Source organism: Chelonia mydas, chromosome 4 (assembly GCF_015237465.2).
Source record: "Chelonia mydas isolate rCheMyd1 chromosome 4, rCheMyd1.pri.v2, whole genome shotgun sequence".
NCBI lineage: Eukaryota > Metazoa > Chordata > Testudines > Cheloniidae > Chelonia > Chelonia mydas.
In genome coordinates, this window is record NC_057852.1 from 87,963,753 (window position 1) to 87,986,635 (window position 22,883).

At 39.7% G+C, this 22,883-nt stretch overlaps 1 protein-coding gene across 1 annotated transcript in view; it reads left to right on the forward strand.

The window, feature by feature from the left end:
* DLC1 (DLC1 Rho GTPase activating protein) overlaps window positions 1-22,883 on the forward strand; it is a 356,025-nt gene that overhangs the window by 161,651 nt on the left and 171,491 nt on the right. Inside the window, exon 5 of the mRNA XM_043546178.1 lies at window positions 1,952-1,985. Coding sequence (XP_043402113.1) covers window positions 1,952-1,985 — 34 coding nt within the window. The remainder of the gene's footprint in view (window positions 1-1,951; window positions 1,986-22,883) is intronic.

Consider the following 22,883-nt stretch of genomic DNA (forward strand, 5'->3'; position numbering starts at 1 on the left):
GAGTCTGGGTAAAGGCCATGCCAGGCCTGCCGGCTTCCTATGGTTATAACCCCAAAATCAAGCAAAGTATAGCAGATTCACTTTGAGTGTGGGGTTCAGCTGAATGTATGAAACTATTGCATATAATACAAGTATACTGAAGGTATTGTGTGTGTATTGAATTTTTAAAAGAAAAGTTCCTTAGAAGTATTTCACAGAGGGTTTTAAAGAGTTTGTATTGGTATTACTTTTTCATGTCTCTTTCACTCTAAAGCCAGCCTCACTTAGGACCTAAGAAATGCCGTACATTATTATGTACAGAAAAGGTATTTTAGGTAATGTCACAGTTTTTACATGTAATATGTTGGGACGTTCCAGGATTGGAAGTAGTTATTGGAAAGTCTTTATAAAGGTATATAGAGCTCCCATGTCTAGCTATGAAAGAACACAAGATAATATCTTCAGTGTGTCACTGTAGCAAATTTAAATAGTGCCTGACCTGAACAATTATAGTTTTGTACAGGGAAAAAGGAAACATTTCTCTGGCTGGTTGTTTAAACTGTATCTCACTGTAGCTGTTCAGGGTTTTGCAATGTTGGAAATAAGGCCCAGTGCAGATAGTCTAGTGGGCAGAGTGCACTTAAGGCAATCAACAGTGAATCGTAAATGTTATCATATGACTCCGCAATTTATCATTTTGCTGTTACCACTGTATGTACTATGTATTTATATAAACTGTGCATATCCTTTTCTCTTTTAAATTTTGTATAGAAAGAAAGTAGCTCTTTTAAAACAACCCAGGAAATCATACCAAAAAATAAAGCAAAGCAGAAAAAACATTTGGGGCTGGGATTTTCAAAGCTGGCTAAGGAATATAGCCACATTTCAAAGGATCTCCATAAGCAGCCATTCAAACTGAAAATTTCAAGCTGGCTTCTACCCAGTTTCTCCCCTTTTTAAAAAAATTAGGTATTTCACTCCAATACGGAGATATTGTAGTCCTGACTCGGGCAACATTCCAATTGGCTGCCATAGGATTTTCTCTTGAGTCAGAACTGTAGTATCCAGTTCCATAATGACATGCATGAAGGAGATGTGGAAATGTCCCCTTAACTTGGTGGTTCTGAATATATGCTCTAAACTGATCTCTAAATTAGGGCATTCACTCATCTTTCTCCTGCAACATCTGAGATATTCTGAAAGCTGTTTCAGTTTGTCGAAAAGATTGAGACAATTAAGGGTAAATGATACTATGCCGATATTAAAAACAACCAAATCATGGCCCCATTTTTAGGCGGAGAAAAGTTCTTCTTAATGAATTCTATGTTAAGGTGAGAGAAAGAGAAGAACCAGAGTAAGCTGTCAGTCTTACACTCGTATTCTAAAAAATCACCAGAACAGCAACAGGTTTTTTTATTTCTACTGAGGAGTGTTTTAAAGAAGAAATCAGCATGCTAGGGAGAAGCCCTATGTTTGGGCCTGAATCCTGCTGCCAGTGGAGTAATTTGCGGAATGCCTGAAGACTTCAGCGGGAGAAGGACTTGAGCGTTTTATCCTCAATTTTTCAGCTGTGCAGTTTTCACTGCTCTGTCCTTCAGAATCAGTCAGTCATTCCCCACTGGATCTCCCTGTGACATTTTAAGTTTACAGATCACTTATGGTATTGGTGGTGATGTCTATAAGATCATGGCCCATGGTTTTATCATCATTACTTTCATTCTCCCTTTATATTTGTTCTCCACTCATTTGTTGCGCTTTTTTTTTTTCTTCACATGACAGCATAAGCCTTTCGAAGCAGGGATTATGTCTTCATGTGTGATTGTAGAGTGCCTACAACACAGAGGCCTCGGTTCTGTTCAGAGCCTTTGGACACTATCACAATCTAGATAAATCAATAATAATGATGTCCTTGAGTTAATTTTGTTACCTTTTCTTAAATGCAACCCTTCTTTTTTCTTTTTCTTTTTTTTAGGCTATGCCGGTTATTTCAGAAAAGGAGAAGGCTGGTGAGTAAGCATTTACTTGTTTTCTCCTCTTCTTGTATTAGTTTCCTGGAATGTTAGCTACTTATCCCAGTGGTAAAGGGCAGGCTTAAACTAGGCTTACTCTGGAATGTTCAAGATTATAGACCTGACAAATCTCTGTGCAAATATCACTCTTTGCATCCTGACCTGGAACTGTCTTTTTGGGCAAGAGTCACAGCGTGTGCATGACACGAGCAGAGATGTCTGAAAGAATTCTACCCAGCATCAAATAAACCAACATTTATCCTTTGTATTCGAGGTGCTAACTTTCTGCTTGTTGTTAAAAGCCATTGCGATGTATTTGAAGTCTCGATAAACAAACACTGAAGATAATGGGGCTGTTCACCTGAGCTAGGAAAGCAAGATTTATCCCATTGACTGGATCTTTGCTGTCTTAATAGTGGATAACAGGGAATTATGGTCTTCTGGAGTGTTTTATTGTAGATGTTCCTTTGGCAAAAACAGTTAAGCACCTCTACAATATTAAGGGACTACTTTTGTATCGGTTTGTGCTATTTATGCTATCTGAATACCATAACTATTCTGATTTGATTATGTGGCAGTATTAGAAGTGGTCATTGTAGTGCCCAGACATTGTGAATTGGCTTTATTGTTGCTGTAAATGGTAGAGTATTTTGCACCCAAAAAAACCTCTTGCCATATAACTCAAAGTACAATTTATGTGGGTATCTTTTGTACTTCTTTTTACTGATAATTTGTGTTGAGACCCATTAACTATAGCATTAAAATGACTTTCAAATGTTCATAGGAATGTTTAGACACCACTTGGAGTTTGGTTTCTGATGTTTATTTGTGACATTTTCAGGGCTGGTTTTTTTTGGGGGGGCAGAGGTTGTTTTTTTGTTGTTTAGCTTGCTGGTTAAGCGATGCTGAGAAAGAAAAGCTATGGTTAAAGCAGCAGTTTTTTCCAGGATGTCCCAAGCAATTTTAGCTGGTAAAGTTCACAGTATTTCCCAAAACTATGTCCAATATTTAACAAGCCCATAATTAGTAAAATTTGCAAGAGGACCTCTTCTTTTGTATTGTTGTTATTGTTATTATTAAAGTGGTCATCAAGAGGTTACTCAGAGTATTATGAGTTGGAGTCCTGCCCTTACTTGCTCTTTTAATTAGTGTGTGTTTCCCCCAACTCTGTATATAGTTGAATAAAGCAGCACATTCCCAGCCTTCAGTATTGTAAGTAGAAAGCGTTCCTTGTGCACTGAGTGGGCCTTACAAAACTGGTGACAAGAAAGAACATAAGAATGGCAATGTATGGGAAACTTGAGGAGCTTAATGCAGGAATGTATGGAAAGACTGGGTACTGTTTTCTTGCAAATGAGATTATAGATAATGGACAAAAAGAAAGCAATTTTCCTCAGTGTCTGTGGCAATAAAACCTACTTTCTCTCTTAAGGAGTTTGTTACAACCTCAGACATCAGGCAATAGAAGTTTAGAACACCTGCAAAAGAGGTTAACAGAGCACTTCACATCAAAGACAAACATTATTGTGGAATGTTTCAAATTTCCTAGTAGAATGCAGAGGCCAGGTGAAAGTGTACCTGTATATGTGACAGAGCTGAAAAGATTAACAGAATATTGTTCATTCTGAAATGTCCTAGAGGATATGCTGTGGGACAGATTTGTTTATGGCATTAATAATGAGAGAAAATTCACAGAAAATTCCTGGCAGGGGAGAACTTACCCTGGCTCAAAGCAGTAGAAATAGGAACAACAATAGAAGCAGCAGTGAAAAATTTACAATATTTGCACTTAGACTGTAGAGCAAATCATACAGATTCAATAAAGAAATTGCAAAGAAAGCTGGAAGGGACTCCAGGCTCTGGAGCGGTGTTTCCACTGTGCATCAGTGCAAAGCAGGATTGAACCCACTAGTGAATACTGGAATGACCCTGTGTCCTACATTAGAGAACCCGTCTGGGTGGTAGGTTCTGTGCTAAGCCCCATAAAATATAAAAGGCAAAAAAGTTTAAAAAAAGTTACTGGTTCTAGGGATCTGGGGACAAATGCAAAATCTGCTAGAAAGAGATCAGTTAAAAGATCTAAAACTGAATTGGAGGAAATTTTTGGATGAGATCCTAGCAAAACACCAGCACTCCAGGAAGTCTTGGATGCTCACCCAGCCATTTTTAAAGAAGGATTTAAGACTTTGGAAGGTTTAACAGCCATGATTTATATCCAAGATGGTGTCAAACCAAAATACTTTAAAGCAAGATCAGTTCCTTATGCCCTCAGAGAAAAGACTGACGCTGCGTTAGATATGCCCTTCTTTTCCAGCCTCATTTCATCAGAGTAGTTTTCTGAATTCTGGTTAACCCAGAAAAGACCATCCTCATTTGCACGGATTATAAAATCATGGTGTATCAGGTTTCCAAATTAGGCATTTATTCCATTCCATGGATGGAGGAGTTGGTGGCAGTGTTACATGGGGATCAAAAATATAGTAAGCTGGAGATGTTGTAGGCATATCATCAGTTGAGGCTGGAGGAGAAATATTAGAAGTATACCACTATAAACATTCACAAAGGCTTATATCAGTACAATCAATTGAGATGTCATATATCATCACCCCCTGGAATTTCCAGAAGACCATGGAAAAATTGTCGAAAGGTAGCCTGTGTGCTGTAGTGAGGATTGATGACATCCTCATCACGCACAGAAGTGACACTCAACATCGGTCAAAACTGCAGAGGGAGTGTTGGAGGCGGTGGAACCTTGCTTAAAACCAAGTAACTAATTTTTTATGAGATCAGAAGTGGTGTACCTGGACTACCGGATAGACAAGGAGTGGGGGATTCACCAGTGAAAGACAAGGTCATGGCAACTGAGAAGGCCCCAGCCCCTCAGAACACAACTGAGCCATGCCCATACGTGATAAAAAATTATTATTTGTATGGACCCACTGTGCTGGGTGCTCTCCAAATACAAAGCAAAAGGACAGTCCCTGCCCCAGTGCCAGGGCTCAAACAAGAATGATAATGCTGTTCCTAGACCAAAATGATGTCCTCCACGCAGCGTGACCTCATACGCACCATACATGAAAGGTCATGCTTTCCATGCAAGTGTAGAATGGCATGCCTTACTAAATGCCACTGACAGAAGAGGTGAAAATTGTTGCTGGCTGAACCCCAGCAAACCCCAACACAAATTAGGCTCTTCCTGCCCTGAAGAGTTTATAATGGATATAGATAAAACAAACTCAGGGTGGTGAAAGGGGTACAATACACAAGCAAAGTGAGCAATGAGGTGGTGGTGGCGGCAAACGTCATGTTAATTCCACTGTTTGGTGGATTTAGGTAGGAGTTTCACTAAAGGGAAGGCAGAGGGGACACTGAGGGAGAGGGGTGAAGGGGACAGGACAGTGGAGAAAATGGTAAGAGAAGTGATGCTCTCTTCCAGTAGAGTGGCTGCATCTGCTAGGTAATGTCCTAGTGTACAAACTGACAACTGGAATGGTGGACATCTATCATTTAGTAACGTAAGAGATCTCTAATTTCAACAATCTATCTAGCAGCTATCAGATAGTAATGACTTTTGTTCACTATTCACAATATTTTAACCATAGACCATATAGCACATCCTGTAAAAGGCAGTCAAATCTCTTTAGAAACATGAATTAATCCTCACAGCCATCATATAAAGAGGCATTATCATCCCCATTTATTTTGTGAAGAAACAGAGGCACAGTGAGAGTTACCCAGGGTCATGGCTAGTTTGCTATAGACCCAGAAATAAAACCCCGGATCTTCTTACTTCCCGTCTTACTCTTCAGCCAAAAGACCAAGTTTTCTCTCCCTGTTAACCTGGGCTAGATATGAGGTGAAAGGCTTTTCAGCCCATAATCAGTCTGTAGAAGCATGTAGTACACACACATATGCTTGACATACACAATTTCCTCTCTCCCCTTTTCCCCAGATTAGAGTTTTAGCATATTATGTTGAGTTTCACTTTTTTTTTAATTATTTTTTTTACAAACAAAAGACCTTTCTTATCATTCTGGGCCAAATGTCCAAATGTGACTGATTAACTTTTGGCTACCAGAATACATGGGTACCCAGAACATGTACAAAACACCAACTTGATCAAACAGAGGAGCGTTGTGCATGGAGAAGTGCTCGCCTTGTTTTCAGCTAGTTTGCAGTTTGTGCTTGTGCTTGGTTTGTTAGCAGCTGCAATATAAACTCTTGTTTAAAAGGCAGAAACTCGTGATGGTGTCATGCAGTGGGGAAAGATATAATGGGTATGCATTTTGGAGCAAGTCATATGTAACCTACCCTCCACTCGATGTGGCACTCTGTCTGCCTCTAATGGTGATTTGGCCTCATCTTTGTCCAGTGGAGCTATCTCTTTTAGTTCAGGGAATAGAAGCTCATGCTTTAAGATCCCAAGATCACAGGTTCTATCCCTGCTGCCAATAACCCACACAGAGGTGTAGTGTTACACATAAATCACAAGAGATAAAGCCATGAGTGAGTTAGGCAGTCTCTCAAAAATAGTGTTCTTAAAGCTTTTTATACCACTTAGTATAAAACTGTCTATATGTTTACAATTAAACATTACAAATAAAATAAAAGAGCCTTTGAAGTTCAGTTACTCATTCCATTAATTAACAAAAGTGCTTTTGTTTATTTTGCTACAAACAAACCAAAATTGTAAGTATATTATAGAACAAAACTACATAAGTATCCATGTGTGAGGATGTTAGGAAAATTGCAGTATACAGCATAAACAGGTTCAGACAGAATAAAAACTGACTTGAAATTTCACTCAGAAGCTCAAACCAAACCACTTTTGACGTTCTGAAAAGTTTATTATACTAGTAACAAATTGCCTTTGTTTCTTTTTTCCCACTTTGCACTACCTGGTTTCATCCAAGACTCAAAAGGGAAATAAATAAATACAGAGTGAGGCTGTTCTTTCAGGGTTTCTGGTTCAGAAATGTAGAAATCTCATTTAAAAACAATTGTTTTCCCAAGGCTTCCTATTATAAAGATTCCAGAGAATTATATAGCTCCAAGAGCTTTGGAATAAGCAACTGCACCTTCGGGTGCTTAACTGAACTAAATTGTCAAATCTTTGGAGGTTCACACATCACTAATTATATTAGTTTATGCACAGTTGTTACTTATTTCATTAAATATTTTGTCTATTTTATATTTTTTCCAGCTAGGAGAAGGGCTTAGTCTACATAGAGGAGAAACTGTCAGCTGGGTTTTGTTTTGTTTTGTAAATAAAAGGGTTTTTTTATTTAAAGCCTAACTGAAATGTAATCTGAAAACATTATTACTTTTGTCAACCTATAGCTCAAGAAGGCTTAAGCGGTTAAAAGTTTTTGTAGTGGAGAGTGAAGAAAGCCCTTTAATTGTGGGGTCACTCTAGCAGATACTATAAATGAGCAGCCTGCCTGCCTGCTGATCAGAACAGCACTTGACTGGGATGCTTTGAGAGCATCATGAATTCTGACTGATTCCATTAATCACATTGACATTTCTATCAGTGGGGAAAGGGTTTTAAATTAAAGATTTTAAAGCAGAAATTAACATCAAGGGCTAGATTATGCCTAGGTCTAAGAGATCCAAACAGAGAAAAAAATGATGATATGATATTCCCTGCACAGCCACCTCATATCTTGGTTTCAGAGTAACAGCCGTGTTAGTCTGTATTCACAAAAAGAAAAGGAGTACTTGTGGCACCTTAGAGACTAACCAATTTATTTGAGCATAAGCTTTCGTGAGCTACATCTGATGAAGTGAGCTGTAGCTCATGAAAGCTTATGCTCAAATAAATTGGTTAGTCTCTAAGGTGCCACAAGTACTCCTTTTCTTTTTGCTCATATCTTGGCTCATACATGGAGGGGAAAGCAGGAACTAGGTGCCTGATACCCCACTTTATCCCTACTATATTGGGTCAGGAGTAGGAGAATCTTGACTCTGGCCCTATAGCATGGCAACCAACAGAGCAAAGCCAGTAAGAGGGGCAAAGTAATCGGCGTCTGAGAAAGAAGTAGAGCAGATTACTTCCTTGAGGTGCAAGCTCCTCCTGAGGTGATGTGCTATCCCTTAATCAGGGCCGGATCCAGTCTAGCCTTAATAAATATTGATTTGCTCATGAATTTACCTGCTGAAACTCCATAATATTCACTGTTTTAATAATCCATTTTTCCTGTACATATAATAGCTGTCAGATAATATTTAAGCTCAATGTACAATTAGCAACCTTAATTTAGAGTTACTGATCTGGGTATAAGCTGCATTCTATCTATTATGTAAACAGAATATTTTCGTAATTAGGTATGAGCTCAGACCAATCCAAACACTGAGGAAACTGGGCTTTGAAATCCACATCCATATTTTGCTGCTTGGATCCACCTCTAGTTTTAATTATTCATAATTAAAATAGCCAGAATGAATAGACAGTTCAAGGTACATTGATCATTGGTACAACCAAAATATTCCATCTTACTTGAAATACTAAAAAATGCTACAGAGCAAGTGCAGCCCGTTTTTGGATCACCTTTTATTCACAGGGCTTTTTGTGGGGGTAAAGTAGTATTCAGCATAAGTAAATGTGCCTGAGTCTGGCTTTTTATGTTTCTCAAATACAACATGTTCCATAGCCCATTCTTGTCTATATTGGAGCAATTTTGCTTCTAAGGGCAAGAATATATAGTATATATTCCCATCTGAAACACATGCTACCTTTGACATTTCTGGTCAATAGAAAGTCTTTGAGTGTTCCCCAAATACAATACTATTAATACTACAATAGAATGTAGGTTTCAGAGTACCAGCTGTGTTAGTCTGTATCCGCAAAAAGAAAAGGAGTACTTGTGGGACCTTAGAGACTAACAATGTATGCATCCGATGAAGTGAGCTGTAGCTCACGAAAGCTTATGCTCTAATAAATTTGTTAATCTCTAAGGTGCCACAAGTACTCCTTTTCTTTTTAATAGAATGTAGCAATCAAATAATTTCTTGTGGCGGACATAGCAGACTTTGGAAAAAATGACCAAGTTTTCCTGTGTTTGTATCTGCTTTAGACTTTTAGTAAATACACTGTGTAATGAAGCACAGACTCAGTGTTCTTGGGTGTTAATTTTCCTGGTAGCCTTTGATCTGTAAGTAGGAAAAATACAGAGATGATAAAAGAGACCTTAACTGCAGGGCATTTCCCCTCTCATACTCTAATCAGCAGTGTCAGGCAGCTGAGGATCTTCACTGCGCCGCTGCCACATGGTGAGATGAGCTGCAGAATATAAAGTGATTGAGTGATGACAAGATGGGTCAAGACTGTATGTGAGAGCTCTTAGCAGGAAGAACTTTAAAATTCAGTAGCAACAGGTTCTTCTGTCAGTAAACAAGACACACCAAAGGCCAACTGCCTGGCGTGCTGGGGAGATCACTTTAATTCTGTTCTAACAGAGCTCTAACTGAAAAGCAAAATAGACTATACTGTTTTTTTACAGATGTGTTCAAGAGTCAGAAAATCTTATTACCCAGTTAGGCTGGACATGGGCAAGAATTCCAAGTTCATTGCAGAAAACAGGTGGAGATTTTAATACATATGGCTTCAAAAATGCACTGAGTCTGCAATTTATTTGTATAAGACCTGTTAGCTGACATACTTTTTTAAAAGTCATTTAAGTTGTGTCATCACATAGCCATTCTGAAACTTGGATCAAACTGCTGCATGAAAAATTGGGTCTTGCTGACTGAATTGCATTGGTTTGCAGATATGCAGGAATTCAAGCAAAACATGAGTTAACGTACTAATGACAAATCAGTATCCCAGTCAGAGGAAAACTTTTACATAGTAGTAATTTGCAGGCTACATGACATGCTCTATCTGACACTATAGAATATACTGAATGAGTTCAAACAGTCCTTCCTCCATTTCAATCATTTCATATCTATTTCTAACAGAGCAGTTGTACATTAGCAGTTGCTCTTGTGACAATTTGATTTGACAGGTTTCAGAGTAGCAGCCGTGTTAGTCTGTATCCGCAAAAAGAAAAGGAGTACTTGTGGCACCTTAGAGACTAACCAATTTATTTGAGCATGAGCTTTCGTGAGCTGCATGCATCCGATGAAGTGAGCTGTAGCTCACGAAAGCTCATGCTCAAATAAATTTGTTAGTCTCTAAGGTGCCACAAGTACTCCTTTTAATTTGATTTGAGGTACCAAACGGTTAGTTCTTGGCTATCAGATAATCTTTCATCTACAATTGATAGCACATTAGTCTTTCCCCAATGTATTATTTTAGTTAGTGTTTGTTTTCCAGATAAAAATGTCAGGTGAGCAGTCCTTGCCTTCCAGCTTGTCATTCTAAAGAACAGCTACAGCAATGCTGTTTGAATTTGCATGGATGACTGACAAAGATCAATAAATGCTAATGGACATATTTTGCATTTCACTGTTCCACTGACTTTTATGTGAACTCATTACTGGAAAGAAGGTTTGTGATGCCTCTAGTTGCTAGAGGCTGGCATTTCATGGTGAGGTTCCTGACAACACTTTTTTTAGAGGATGTGAACTAACTGATCCCATTGTTTTTGGAAGCTTTTCATAATACATGGATCTGGATATTTTTTAGCAGTATTGTTAATTGTTAGCTGCCATAGTGGCTCCTGTGAATAATTACTGAACTTACATTCCATGCTGTGTTCGTTCTGTGAGAGATATTCAGCATAATCAGTGGAACTTTCATAGGAGTTGAAGGTGCTGTCTGGGATCAGCACCTTCCTCTGAAAGACTATAAAATGACATATTAAAAGCTAATCTAAACAGGCAGGAAGTCTCAAGCTCTCCATACCTCCTGGTGACTGGCTGCCACGTATGTCCAGATCTGGACCAATAACTGATATATTTTTTGATTCAGTGGCAGTTACAAAATATCAGCATCGTCATAATAAATAATTTCAGGTTGACATTTTATGGAATTTTTGGTGAATCAAAAAAAATTCATTTCAGGTCTGTTCTAAAGTGGAGATTTAAATTTGAGTCTCCTAAGTCCTGTGTGAGTGCCCTAACCACCAGGCTAAAGGGTATAAGAGGGAATGGGTAGCACCCACACTGCCTCCACCTCCTGGCCATTTTGTGAATGGACAAAATTATTTGTGTCAAATTTTTGAATAGTTTTGGGTCTACCAAAACTGCACCTTTTGTGAAATAAACTAATCATTCTAAAAATTTCGTCCAGCTCTATATTTCACCCCTTTGAATATTGACTATTGAGCAATTCCCCAGTAGCATATAAGCTCTTGAGAACCAAGTTGCAGAGTTGAGATCCAGATCTGGATTAAAATTCTCCAAAATGTAGAAGGTGCTGAGATGTTATGTTAGCTTGACATCAACAGAGGGAGAGGCTTGAATCATTAAGTCTTGCAATGCTTTCTTTTCCTGCAAAATATGAAGAATACATGACCATGGAATAAGTCATTCCTAACTAAAATAAATCATACAGTCATTTTTGCTGCCTGATCCTCTGGAATGGCCCAAATTCAAGGGAGGAGCCACTCCCTTTTGGTACTCTAAAAATGCAGTAAACCCAACCAGCTGGTTTCCAGCTCCTGGAAAGTGTGAACAGTGACTCAATCTTAGTGCTGCTTGTCATCTCAGGTCAACCAAATCAACAGCACCATTCACAACCAGAAAGGTTCCAGGTTGAGAACCTGTCCTCTAGTAAATATGAATGTGTCAAATTCAGATGTCATGTGTAAGTTACATTCCTTTACTCATAATCATACTTCCTTACAGCTGCTTGCACCCACTTTACCAGTGTGTGAGGGAGCTTAAACTGATGTAACTTAACTATCAAGGAGCCAGAAGGAAGTGTAAAACTACAGTAGAGTGGAGGCTACATTTGTTTCCATCGTCTGTCTCCTTGATGTGTAAGGTACATCACCTGATTGAACTTCTTCAACTTTCTGGATTTTGCCAACAGATTATTTTAAAACATCAGCTGGCTCTGCATTGAAATGTTTTTCTTATTCTGTCTCATCTCACAACATAGTATGACTATCACGAAAATGGGAAAGAGATCCAAAAGTCTTCCACAAAATCTTAATACAAACTCTGTGAAAGGAGTCAAGCGATATTGAAGTAAATCCCAATGTATGTGATAAAAAGCTGAATCTCTGAGTTTCAAATTTGTAAGAATTATTTATCCAGCTGCCTTCCACCCCATCTCCAGCCGCTGTTTTAACTCCTTCCTATGTGTAACTTTTATAAGACTTTTTGTAATGATTTCTACAGCTTCTTTGTTCAGTCTTTTTTAACCAGGGTTTTTGGTTTTAGAGGCCTCATTTATGATTTCATGTTTGTTTGTAAAAGCAAAATAGAAAAGACTAGTTCATTGCTATATGGATAAACAATATGTAAAAAAAATCCTTTAAAACTTTTATTTAATTCTTACTGCTTTGAAAACAAGTGCCACACAACATGTTAATATTATATTTTTCTCGATGCCTCCTCGTAGCTAATTTGTCCCATTCCTTCTTTCATAATTTTCAATGAACCCTAGAAATGGCAACAAAGAGAAGTTCCATTGAGTTATCATAGGCCCTGTCTTCTGAGCAAAAGAAAGGCAGGTAATTCTGTTCACATTCTAACTGATAATTTTCATACTTGTAAATGCTTATCGGTTTTGTAATTGTAATATTTTGTATGTTGTTTATATAAGGATTATATGAATCATGGGAGCAACCTTAGATATAAATTAACAAGGATTTTTAGTATGGGGATTATAGCTGACTTGTAAGATACTTGGATTTCCAGTGGGGAACATGCCTCTTTTTAAAAAACAAAAACAAACCTAATATATTATTGGATAATTATAGGCAAGGTGGGTTCACCTGATAGGAATAAAGATGTATAGAGCTGTATCTGAGCAATTCACAGCTGCTGGGCATTGCGCTAAATCTTTCAGCTGTCCTTTCAGTGTCAAACTTAATGTGTGTTTTTAATACAATACATACTTTTGTTATGACAAGGTACTTATTATCAAAGAGATCTGTGTGGTGTGAAAAAAAATGCATTAACACTGAAGTGAGTGTTTTAAACATGTTTTAAGGTTAAGAATGTACATTTTACTGTGCAATGATCCACCATAAAAATGTCTCTCATAATAAGCCTTATCTATCAATTAAATAATACCACATTCAGAATCTCATCATTAAAGCATTTTCTGTCCCAGCAAAAAATGGGAAGAATCAGAGGGCTGTGTTATTTTCAGCAAACTGTCATTTATTTTTAGATAAATTTTATTTAACAATGTAATGATCATTTTAAAACCATTTAATAAAACAAGTTAGTTTCCAAACACTGGTTTGTATTGTACATACCACTTTACTTCTAATATTTTGGCTGGGTAGCTATTATTACCAGCTTTATTTATTTATTGGCAGAGTAGTGCTCATATCATCCAACCTAGGTTGGGTCCCTATTATACAAACCCATGGAAAGTAAGCCATACCTTCCACGTGGCGTACCGGCACTGGACATCCGCCCCACACTTGCATAATATATTGCAACATACAGCCTAACTCCCTTCATGCCTCACGTTCACAAAGCCCTCCCTGAACCCGCTGTGGGGGAGGTGAAAACCCACTACTTCACCTAGGCCAATCTGGTGGTGAGGGAAAAATTCCTTCCCAACTCCCCTAGAAAAGGACAGCTAGTGCAATGCCCACAGCAGGTCCTTTTCAACCCTTCCACCCTTCTGGTCCCAGGGGATGAGTCAGCATCACCATGCTGACCCATTTCCCCCTTTTGCAGCAGCTTCTGAGCTCTTTCCCCTCACCACCCACAACCCATAGAGCACTGTTCCCTTTCTCTCGGCCAGCTGGACAAGATCCTCCCCTCCCCCTAGGGTGACCAGGTGTCCGGTTTTCGATTGGAACACCCAGTCAAAAAGGGACCCTGGCGACTCCAGTCAGCATCGCCGACCAGGCCATTAAAAGTCTGATTGGTGTTGCTGCAGGGCTAAGGCAGGCTAGTGCCTACCTGTCCTGGCAGCACGCTATGCCCCGGAAGTAGCCAGCAGGTCTGGCTCCTAGGCGTGGGGCCATGGGGCTCCGTGCGCTGCCCCTGCCCCTAGCACCAGCTCCGCACTCCCATTGGCCAGGAACCGCTTCCAGGGTGCACACAGTGCAGTGCCAGAAAGGCAGGCAGCCTGCCTTAGCCCCACTGCACTGCTGATCAGGAGCCACTAGGGTAATGTCCCATTTTTACAGGGACAATCCCATTTTGGGGGACTTTTTCTTTTATAGGCGCCAATTACCCCTCACCCCCTGTCCCGTTTTTTCATAGTTGCTATCTGGTCACCCTAGGAGCCACCCAAGGTAAGCCCATGCCCCAATCCTGAGCCCCCACACCCTGCCCCAGCCCTGAAGCTTTCTCCTGCACCCCAGAGCTCTCTCCTGCACCCCAAATCCCTCAGCCCCACCCCCAGCCTGGAGCCCCCTCCTGCACCCCAAACCCCTCACCCACCCCAGAGCCAGCACTTCCAGCCCACAGCCCTCACCCACTCCACACCCCAACACCCTGCCCCAGCACCAGAGCCCCCTCCCGCACTCCAAATTCCTCAGCCCCAGCCTGAAGCCCTCTCCTGCACCCCAAACCCCTCAACCCCAGCCCAACTCCAAGCCCTCACCCCCCACGCACACACCAACCCCCTGCCTCAACCCACAGTCCCCTCTCTCATTTTGAATTCCTCAGCCCCACTCCCCAGCCTGGAACCCCCTCCTGCACCCCCAGCCAGAGCCCTCACCCCCTCCTGCACTCCAACCCAGCCCACCCCAACCCCCTGCCCCAGCCCAGCGAAAGTGAGTGCGGGAGAGGGTGAGCAACCGAGAGAGGGGGAATGTAATGAGCAGAGGTGGGGCCTCGTGAATGGGTGGGGCAGGGGTGGAGCCTCAGGGAAGGGGTGGGGCTAGGGTGTTCAATTTTGTGTGATTAGAAAGTTGGCAACCCTACCTCCCCCTCTTAAAGGTGTGGAGTGGTCATTAGAGCACATCCCATCTTGAGTCATGCTCCCCACCAAGAAGGAACTGCCCGATACTGCAGATTAGTTACTTGCATAGTGTGGGCAGCAGGATCACAGGCCAGCCCAACTGGATGGGCAACAAGGCAGGAACCTTGCAAGTAGAAACTATGGAGTGTTGCAAAAAGCATATATTGTGAACAGGCTTTTGCTCTTGAATGCTTTTGCACCAATTTCATGAGACTTCTGTCAACAAAATTTCAGTCTCAGGGAATTTTCAATAATTTTTGCTTAGCTGTAACATTTTTGAAAGTTTGCAAAATACATCAAACTGCAGTTTAATTCACCTGAGTGTTACAAAGAGAGGACTGGAAATGTCACTTAGCTGTAGACACAATTAATAGATGGTGCATATACATTTGGATTCTGTCCTGCTTAACCTCACTTCACTCTTGTGAGCAAGGATTAATCCCCTGAATAAGGGTTTGCTAGATTTAGACTCTGAAACAAATAACTTTCTTGAAAGTCTATCTGGCAGAACTGCCTCTTTAATTTACCCAGTGGTTATTTGTTTAAGGTCTAATTGCCAATGGAAACTACTCACTAGGAACTAAAGCAGCCACAGTGCTTCAGATTGACAGGAAAGTGCACATTTGGCAACTGATTTGGGAACACTGGACAAGTACAGCGTTTCTCCAAAATGCATGTTTCAGTAGAACTGGAAGGCAAAAGGGGAAGCAATCAGGGATTTTAATGAATACCAAACTACAGGCCTGAAGTTAGAGAAGAACAGTAGTCAAAATACCTGCTCCAACAGCACCAAAAAAAAAAAAACCGCTTGCTCTTGGCAGGCTGCCTAACTCATGATCTTGTCCAGGAATGAATGTTCCCTTATATCTGAAGGAGGAGGAAGAAAGACTGAGACTTTCATCAAGAATTTCTATCTATCAATCTGTTGATTGACTTAAGTATAAATATATTTAAAGAATAAAGTTACTTATTTCATCAGATAGAACTTCATCAGACTGCATTTCATGGAACTATGTCAGAAAAAAACATTTGTAAATGGTATACAAATCTGTTAAATGGAATAACTGATTATCACTACCCATTAAACTGCAATGGAAACGAAATATTGGGTTGGAAATCAAATTACAAACTTGGACCAAAGCATGTGAATTAACTAAAAACATTTCCACATGTGCCAGGCATAAGTTAATATATTTCAAATTCTTATATGGCACACATATCATTCTAATAAAATGACATCATGGATGAAATCCCAACCCCATTAAAGTCAATGGGGATTTTCCCACTGACTTCACTGGGCTCAGGATTTCACCCTGTATATGGATAAAATCTATCCCAAATGTTACCCAAGATGTAAAATTAATCCCATAACATTTTCCATTTAATAGAGAAGCATCCAATGACTGAATAATTTTTGAGTCTGTCAGTAAAATTCTAAATATAGCATAGGCATATTAAAGCTTTATCTCTGTTATGTCTTTTTTCTGTACTTGATGATATTTGCACTGAACTCAGTGAATTTATTATATAAATGTCCTTTCCACTTGGCAAGCATTGATTATATATACATTGATTATATAATAAAATTATCATTAAATTAAGGACATTCTATATTTCACCTCTGTGGAAGAAGTAATCTCCAAGAAACAGTGATATTTAAAAAAGCCTGTCTTGTTTAATTAAATCAGAGACAGGAGCTCAAAATCTGTAAACACATCTTTAAATTACATCACAGTCAGCCTGTTCCCTGAATTAATGGGTAGACTAAAGACTAAAAAAAAAAAAAAAATACCAAGGTATAAGAAGGCAAGTGCAAATTATAACCAAAGACTTTTGTAAAACTTGCAGAGTTCATAGAATATCATGGTTGGAATGGACTTCAGGAGGTCATCTAGTCCAACCCCCTGCTCAAAGCAGGACCAATCCCCAATTTTTGCCCCAGATCCCTAAATGGCCCCCTCAAGGATTGAACTCAGAACCCTGGGTTTAGCAGGCCAATGCTCAAACCACTGAGCTATCCCTCCCCCCTAGTTAGAATAAATACATAACTTTAGCATTGTATTATTTCTTAATGAGGAAGTATAAATGAACATTGGGAGACATATTTTCAGTTTGAGAAGTTGCTATATTTATTACCTTCTGTAACTGATTCCACAGTCATTTCCAATGAGGCAATGTATGCCATATATAAGAGAAACTACAGGGAATGAGAGTCAGACTTTTTTCAGAAAGGATACCTAGATATAAAACTTTAGCAAAGTAAATTACATTTACTTACATTAAAAGACTGAGAGATAAGAAATGAGCCATACTTATATTTTTTCCAGGATAAAAGTTATAACTTCAGTAAGCCAAGCTAAATCTACTGATCCACAGAAAGAATTCCACATCTGGAAAATCTTTACTACATCTGTGTTGAGTTTTTTTGCTTTCTACTGCTTTCTTCACCAGTTCCCATGACTCCAACTTACCTCTGTCCTGTTTTCTTAACAGAAAAGCATTTTGTTGTGCAAGTGCACTGCAGTTCAGCTAAAAATAGAGTGATCATTTCATTTCCTGGGATCTGTGACCTAAGCCTTCTTACCTTCATTTTCTTTAAATGAGACCAAAAAAAGCAAACCTGAAAACAAAGCGATACAAAATGAGACAAAATAAGCTACATACAGATTTAAATTTTAGAGACATTTTAGGCAGTAACTTTTTTTATCTCGCTTGTTTTTAATGGCTGTCAACATTTGATCCTCTTTTTTCCACCTCTGACTTAAATCAAGGAAAATGAACAACTTGTATCATTCTCTGGTATGGACAACAGCTTTGCTTCTGTAAACTAAAATCAATGGATGATTTTAATGTAAATGGCAGAGCTTATAGACACTAGAAAATGTATGTTTATACAGATTCAGCTTAATTCATCCCAGGTGGAAACTGACAGAGACACTTGTGAAGGCCTTAAGTGAGCAAGAGGTTGCAGCAACACAAAACAGACACAACTTCTTCTCCATCATGATCCTTACAATGCCAGCACTGCTCAAAAGGTGAGCAGTGATGGATGGCCTGTGTTGCTAGTGCAGCCAGGGGAGAGTTGATTCGTAGAAGTAATGTACAACAATTGACAGCTGATGATCCCCTAACCATTCAGAAATCCTGAGGAAGGCAGCTGCAAAAGTACCACCTACCCTCCCTTGATGTGAATCCCCCTCTGAGATGTAGGAATCCAGCCTGAAGAACGGAGGTGCATTTCATTTGCCATTTCATAGGAGGTTTTAAGTGCAGCACTAATGCCTCTGACTATATGTGTCCACCAGACATACCCCCACCTCTGTGGGAGGGGAGGCACAGCTGACAGGGGGGCTACCTGACATTTTGAGGGCGCAGTAGTGGTAGGAGAGCCACTCTGCTAACATTTCATGGCCTAGGGAGAAGTTTGTCTCCCTACTTTCCCCCACCCCCATCAATCCATATTGACCTCCCTCACACACAGCCAGTTTACTCAGTTTACTTAGTCTTTGGGGGAAAGATTTGGTTTTAAAATCCAGCAATAGTCCATTCTGGGGATGAGCTGCTTGAACGGGGTTTTACCCTGATGTCTCCCAATGAAAGTCCCAGAAATGAATGCCACACGCAATACTTTGAAAATGTGTCACAAAGAGACTAGTCTACTTACATTTTGTCTTCTAACAAAAATGTCTCAGTGTCTGAATAAGAATTGCTGGTCTCACATAACCTTCCACCGCCCCCATGCTCTCCCCGACTGAGTCATTGTCAGATTCTTTTTTAACTTTTACCAAAAATGGAAATTGTGGAGAGTGATTGTTTTCGCTGGAATTAAAGGCCCAGGTGATGTTATGTGCTGTGCCTGCAAGCTGTGTAGCTGTTATTATCTTTCAATAATTCATTTGGTGAAGGAAAGAAGAAAAATCAGTGATCTAGAACATCAGCTGCACCAGTCTCTACTCAACACTACTGGTAGGAAGGCCAAAGCTGGCATTAGGCCACTGTTATGCCTCCCTCACCCCAAGGGCTAGCTCAGCCCCTGGCATAGTTGTAGAGGAGATTCAGGGCTCCTCTAATTTTTGGCAGCTGGTAACGGCTGCGACACTAGGCCACCCTGGCATTGTTAGAGTGCAGCACTCTCTACTGAGGCCTGTCCTGGAGCAGGAGGTTGGAGAGGACAGAGTAGAGCCTCAGGACAGTTTTACAGCCTTTTGTGCCTATATTGCAAGGATTTGTGGGAGCCACTCTGCAGCCATAACTAAAGCCCTGAAGCTGCAATAATTTTTCTGCTCTGCCTAAGCTCTCACTCCATCGGGGCAATAGCTAGTGCAGCTACAAAGTGATGGATCCACTGAATTCCCACCCTTAATCGCCTGCATGACACTAGGCAAAGAGCTGGGCTCCACAACATGCATGGAACATATATATTCTACTCAGCCTCCCAAAATCCTCCCCCATTCCAGCACTTATGCTCTGTATGGAGTCCTCCACAGTCCCAGAACAGGGGGCAAGATTTGCTTTTATCACAAATAGACCTTTTCAGATTCCTAATAAGGAGCAGCAGATCCTGGTGACTCTATCTGGTAAGCAGCAGATAGCATTGCAGGGCTAATACTTTCCTGAGCTTGCAGCTTTGTCAGATTGCAGTCTAAACAGAATAATGCTTCCAAGGAGAAAGAAAACCTCATGTAATGGGCAATATTGGGTTATAGTGCAGATAGAGCATATTTTGGAATATTCTTCCACAGTACAATGGCAAACCATGAATTCCTGCTTCCTTCCATCATCTGTCCCTTATTATTCTTTGAGTATTTCAATTTTCAACATTTTATCCCATAAAAAAATTACATAGCCGTATTGCCAGATGTGTCCTGTTCATTATCCATAAAATTTCATATAAAATACCACCATTTCCATATTACTTACTATATTTAAAAATTAGAGCCAACAGCAGCAGTAAATCATGGCAGGAATGTGGGTGGACTAAGGTTTAATTCATGAAGTGTTTGGTCCTTTTGTTTTATTAAATAAAAGACAAAGTTCCTAGTGCAGGTAAAGGCTAATTTGTATTCCCAGACAAAAACTACTTTGAAATAGAGTTAAGGTTAAGAGTATGTATTAGTAACTGACAGGTAAAAACCACAGAGATGTAATTATCCCCAAAATCAAGCATTACAAGCCCCCAAAATTCAGAGTTAAGGTTTTGCTGAAAAGAAATCCAAACATGTTCAGGTAAGTCAAGGCACCCAGACAATCTTAACTTTGCCCTGCACTGATGTTAACATCTCAACATTATCACCCTTTTGTACGTCTTCAAACATTCTTTTAAACAGTTTCCCAGGTAGGGCCTTTAAAAGTCACATGTTAATTATCTCAAAGGCTAGAATGAAGATCTACCCAGTTACAGAATCTTTTGGAACGAAAGCATTCATTGTGAATTGAGAAACTTTATCACATTCCATAACTGCATTTTGTTTTCATTTGCTCTTGGCTTGTTGACAATGCACTCGGCTGTAGCATGCAAGATTTTCAGGTTCAAAGCTAGCTGTCTAAAAAGTATTTTGTGTCTTGATTGAAAGGCTGTGGGAATGATGTGAACCCCTAAGAGCTGTCTCTGTTATAACTGCATGCATGTGGTTTGAAGCCCACTGTGGGTTCATATTCAAATAAATGCTTCTGATGTTTCAAATGACTCCTTTTTAATTAAAATTCAGGTAATTATTTCAGTTTTTCTTTTTCATCATGCACAAATTTTGTACCCTTGGATAATGCATACTGCCATATGTATATTGAGGGCTTGGGTATGATTTGCCCCTGCACAGGTGGGAGAAGAGGGGGTGCACAAGAAGTAAAAAGGCTTTGCATAGGGAATCTGTGAGAATTGAAGGGATGCAGTCCTCCTCAATATCCTGCCATTAGGGTGTGGAGCGCACACACAGCCACTCCCATGCTGCTATCACATCTTGTTGAATGCAACAGCAGCTTGGCTAACCCCACACTCTCTCTGTAGAGGTTTGGAGCAGTGAAGAAACTCCAGGACCACCAAACCAAGCCCCAATTTCTCCCTACTGTTGTCTATGCTACTGCGGAGTGATCCATTGAAGAGTATTGCTTCATTGTGTTCAGGGAATGTGGAATCCCCATGTGCAGGCTCTCCACATCCTGCCCCCAAGCCTGACATGTTCACTGGAATCTCAAAAAGAAAAGGAGTATTTGTGGCATCTTAGAGACTAACAAATTTATTTGAGCATAAGCTTTCGTGAGCTACAGCTCACTTCTTCGGATGCATGCTTGTGCTCAAATAAATTTGTTAGTCTCTAAGGTGCCACAAGTCCTCCTTTTCTTTTTGCAGATACAGACTAACATGGCTGCTACTCTGAAACCTGTCATTGGAATCTCAGTAGTTCTGCTGCCAGTGAGACCTTTCCCACCTGTGTAAAGGATACTGGATTTACTCACTAATCTGTTCTCAGCTAGATACGATTTTCTGTGGTTCAGAGAATTTTTAGAATTTCTAAAAGTAGCATGCATGAAAACCTGTGGGGTATGTTTCTGACCAAACTGCAACGGGAATGGAGTTAAAGCTGAGTGAGGCATGATTTCTTTATAATTCTCTTTGATAAATTGATTAGATTCTCCCAAAGTTTCTTGAATATTGTCTTAAAATTAATCTTGAAAAATTCTTATTCAGTAATCTTTTCACTTCCAATACACTTTGCAAAGGGCATAAACATTTTTCTTCAAGAAAACTAATAAGAGACTGTCTTGTAAGCCCAAATGAGCAAGGCAAAGAGAATTCATTACTCAACTTAATACCTCTGTGATAAAAGTTAATGCGCCACCTCTCATCAAAAAGGTATTTCAGAGCATTTTTGAAAGTTTGCATAAATTTGGACATATTTTTTCACCACTAGATATTTTGAATTCGTTGGCTGACAGTACTATACACAAGCTGCTGAACTGTTACAGTTGGTTTTTGTTTGTTTTTTATTTTCCCCATGAAAGAATAAATTATCTAAAACTAACCTAATTAATGAAGATTCAGTGCTGCTATGATTCCTACAAGACAGAGCCTTTTATGGCCTTTTTTAATGCTGGACAAGATCTTGGACCCCTTCTGTCAATTGCACTATTTACTGCGTCTTATATATGTTTATTTTACGATATACATTTTAATTTTGTCCATTTGAAATATATATACATATGATATATATGATATATATGTATATGATATATATTTGTTTCTGATTTTTAATAACAGCTACTAGAACTTAGATCTGTTCTCTGTATCCTGTCAGCTGTTCTATTCAACAACTGACTCCAAATTTCAAATGAGCCACTTACAAGTAGTCTCATTTTAAGGTGTGCAGGGAAAGGAGTTGAGGCGGCAACTTCACAGGGTTGAGGAACACAATACTTTCCCCTTACACCCTTTTTCTTGGAGATTTTCACAGAATTCAGGGAGGTTCTTCATTTTTGGTCCCTGTATGTGTAACTTTTTGCTAGCCCACAAGAATGATATGATTAGATTTAACTCATTTTGCCACCATTTTTTGTAAAAACACCACCTTTTATTTCCCTTCCCACAAGCACTGTCACACTTTTCGTCAGTGTCATTCATTATGCATGGAATGCCTTAAATATCTCCTCAGAACATCATGAAGCCACTACCCCATCTTCCTTCAAATGGAAGGAAGTCACTTCTGCTGCCAGCTAATAATGGTTAGACAGGGAGCAAGCTCAATCAGTGTATGAAAGAACATCCTTGTATTTCTGTATACTGTCTCCCCTTCCTGCTTCCCCACATTTATTTGGTGCATCCACCTGTTGGGTCTGAACTTAAACTAAGATTG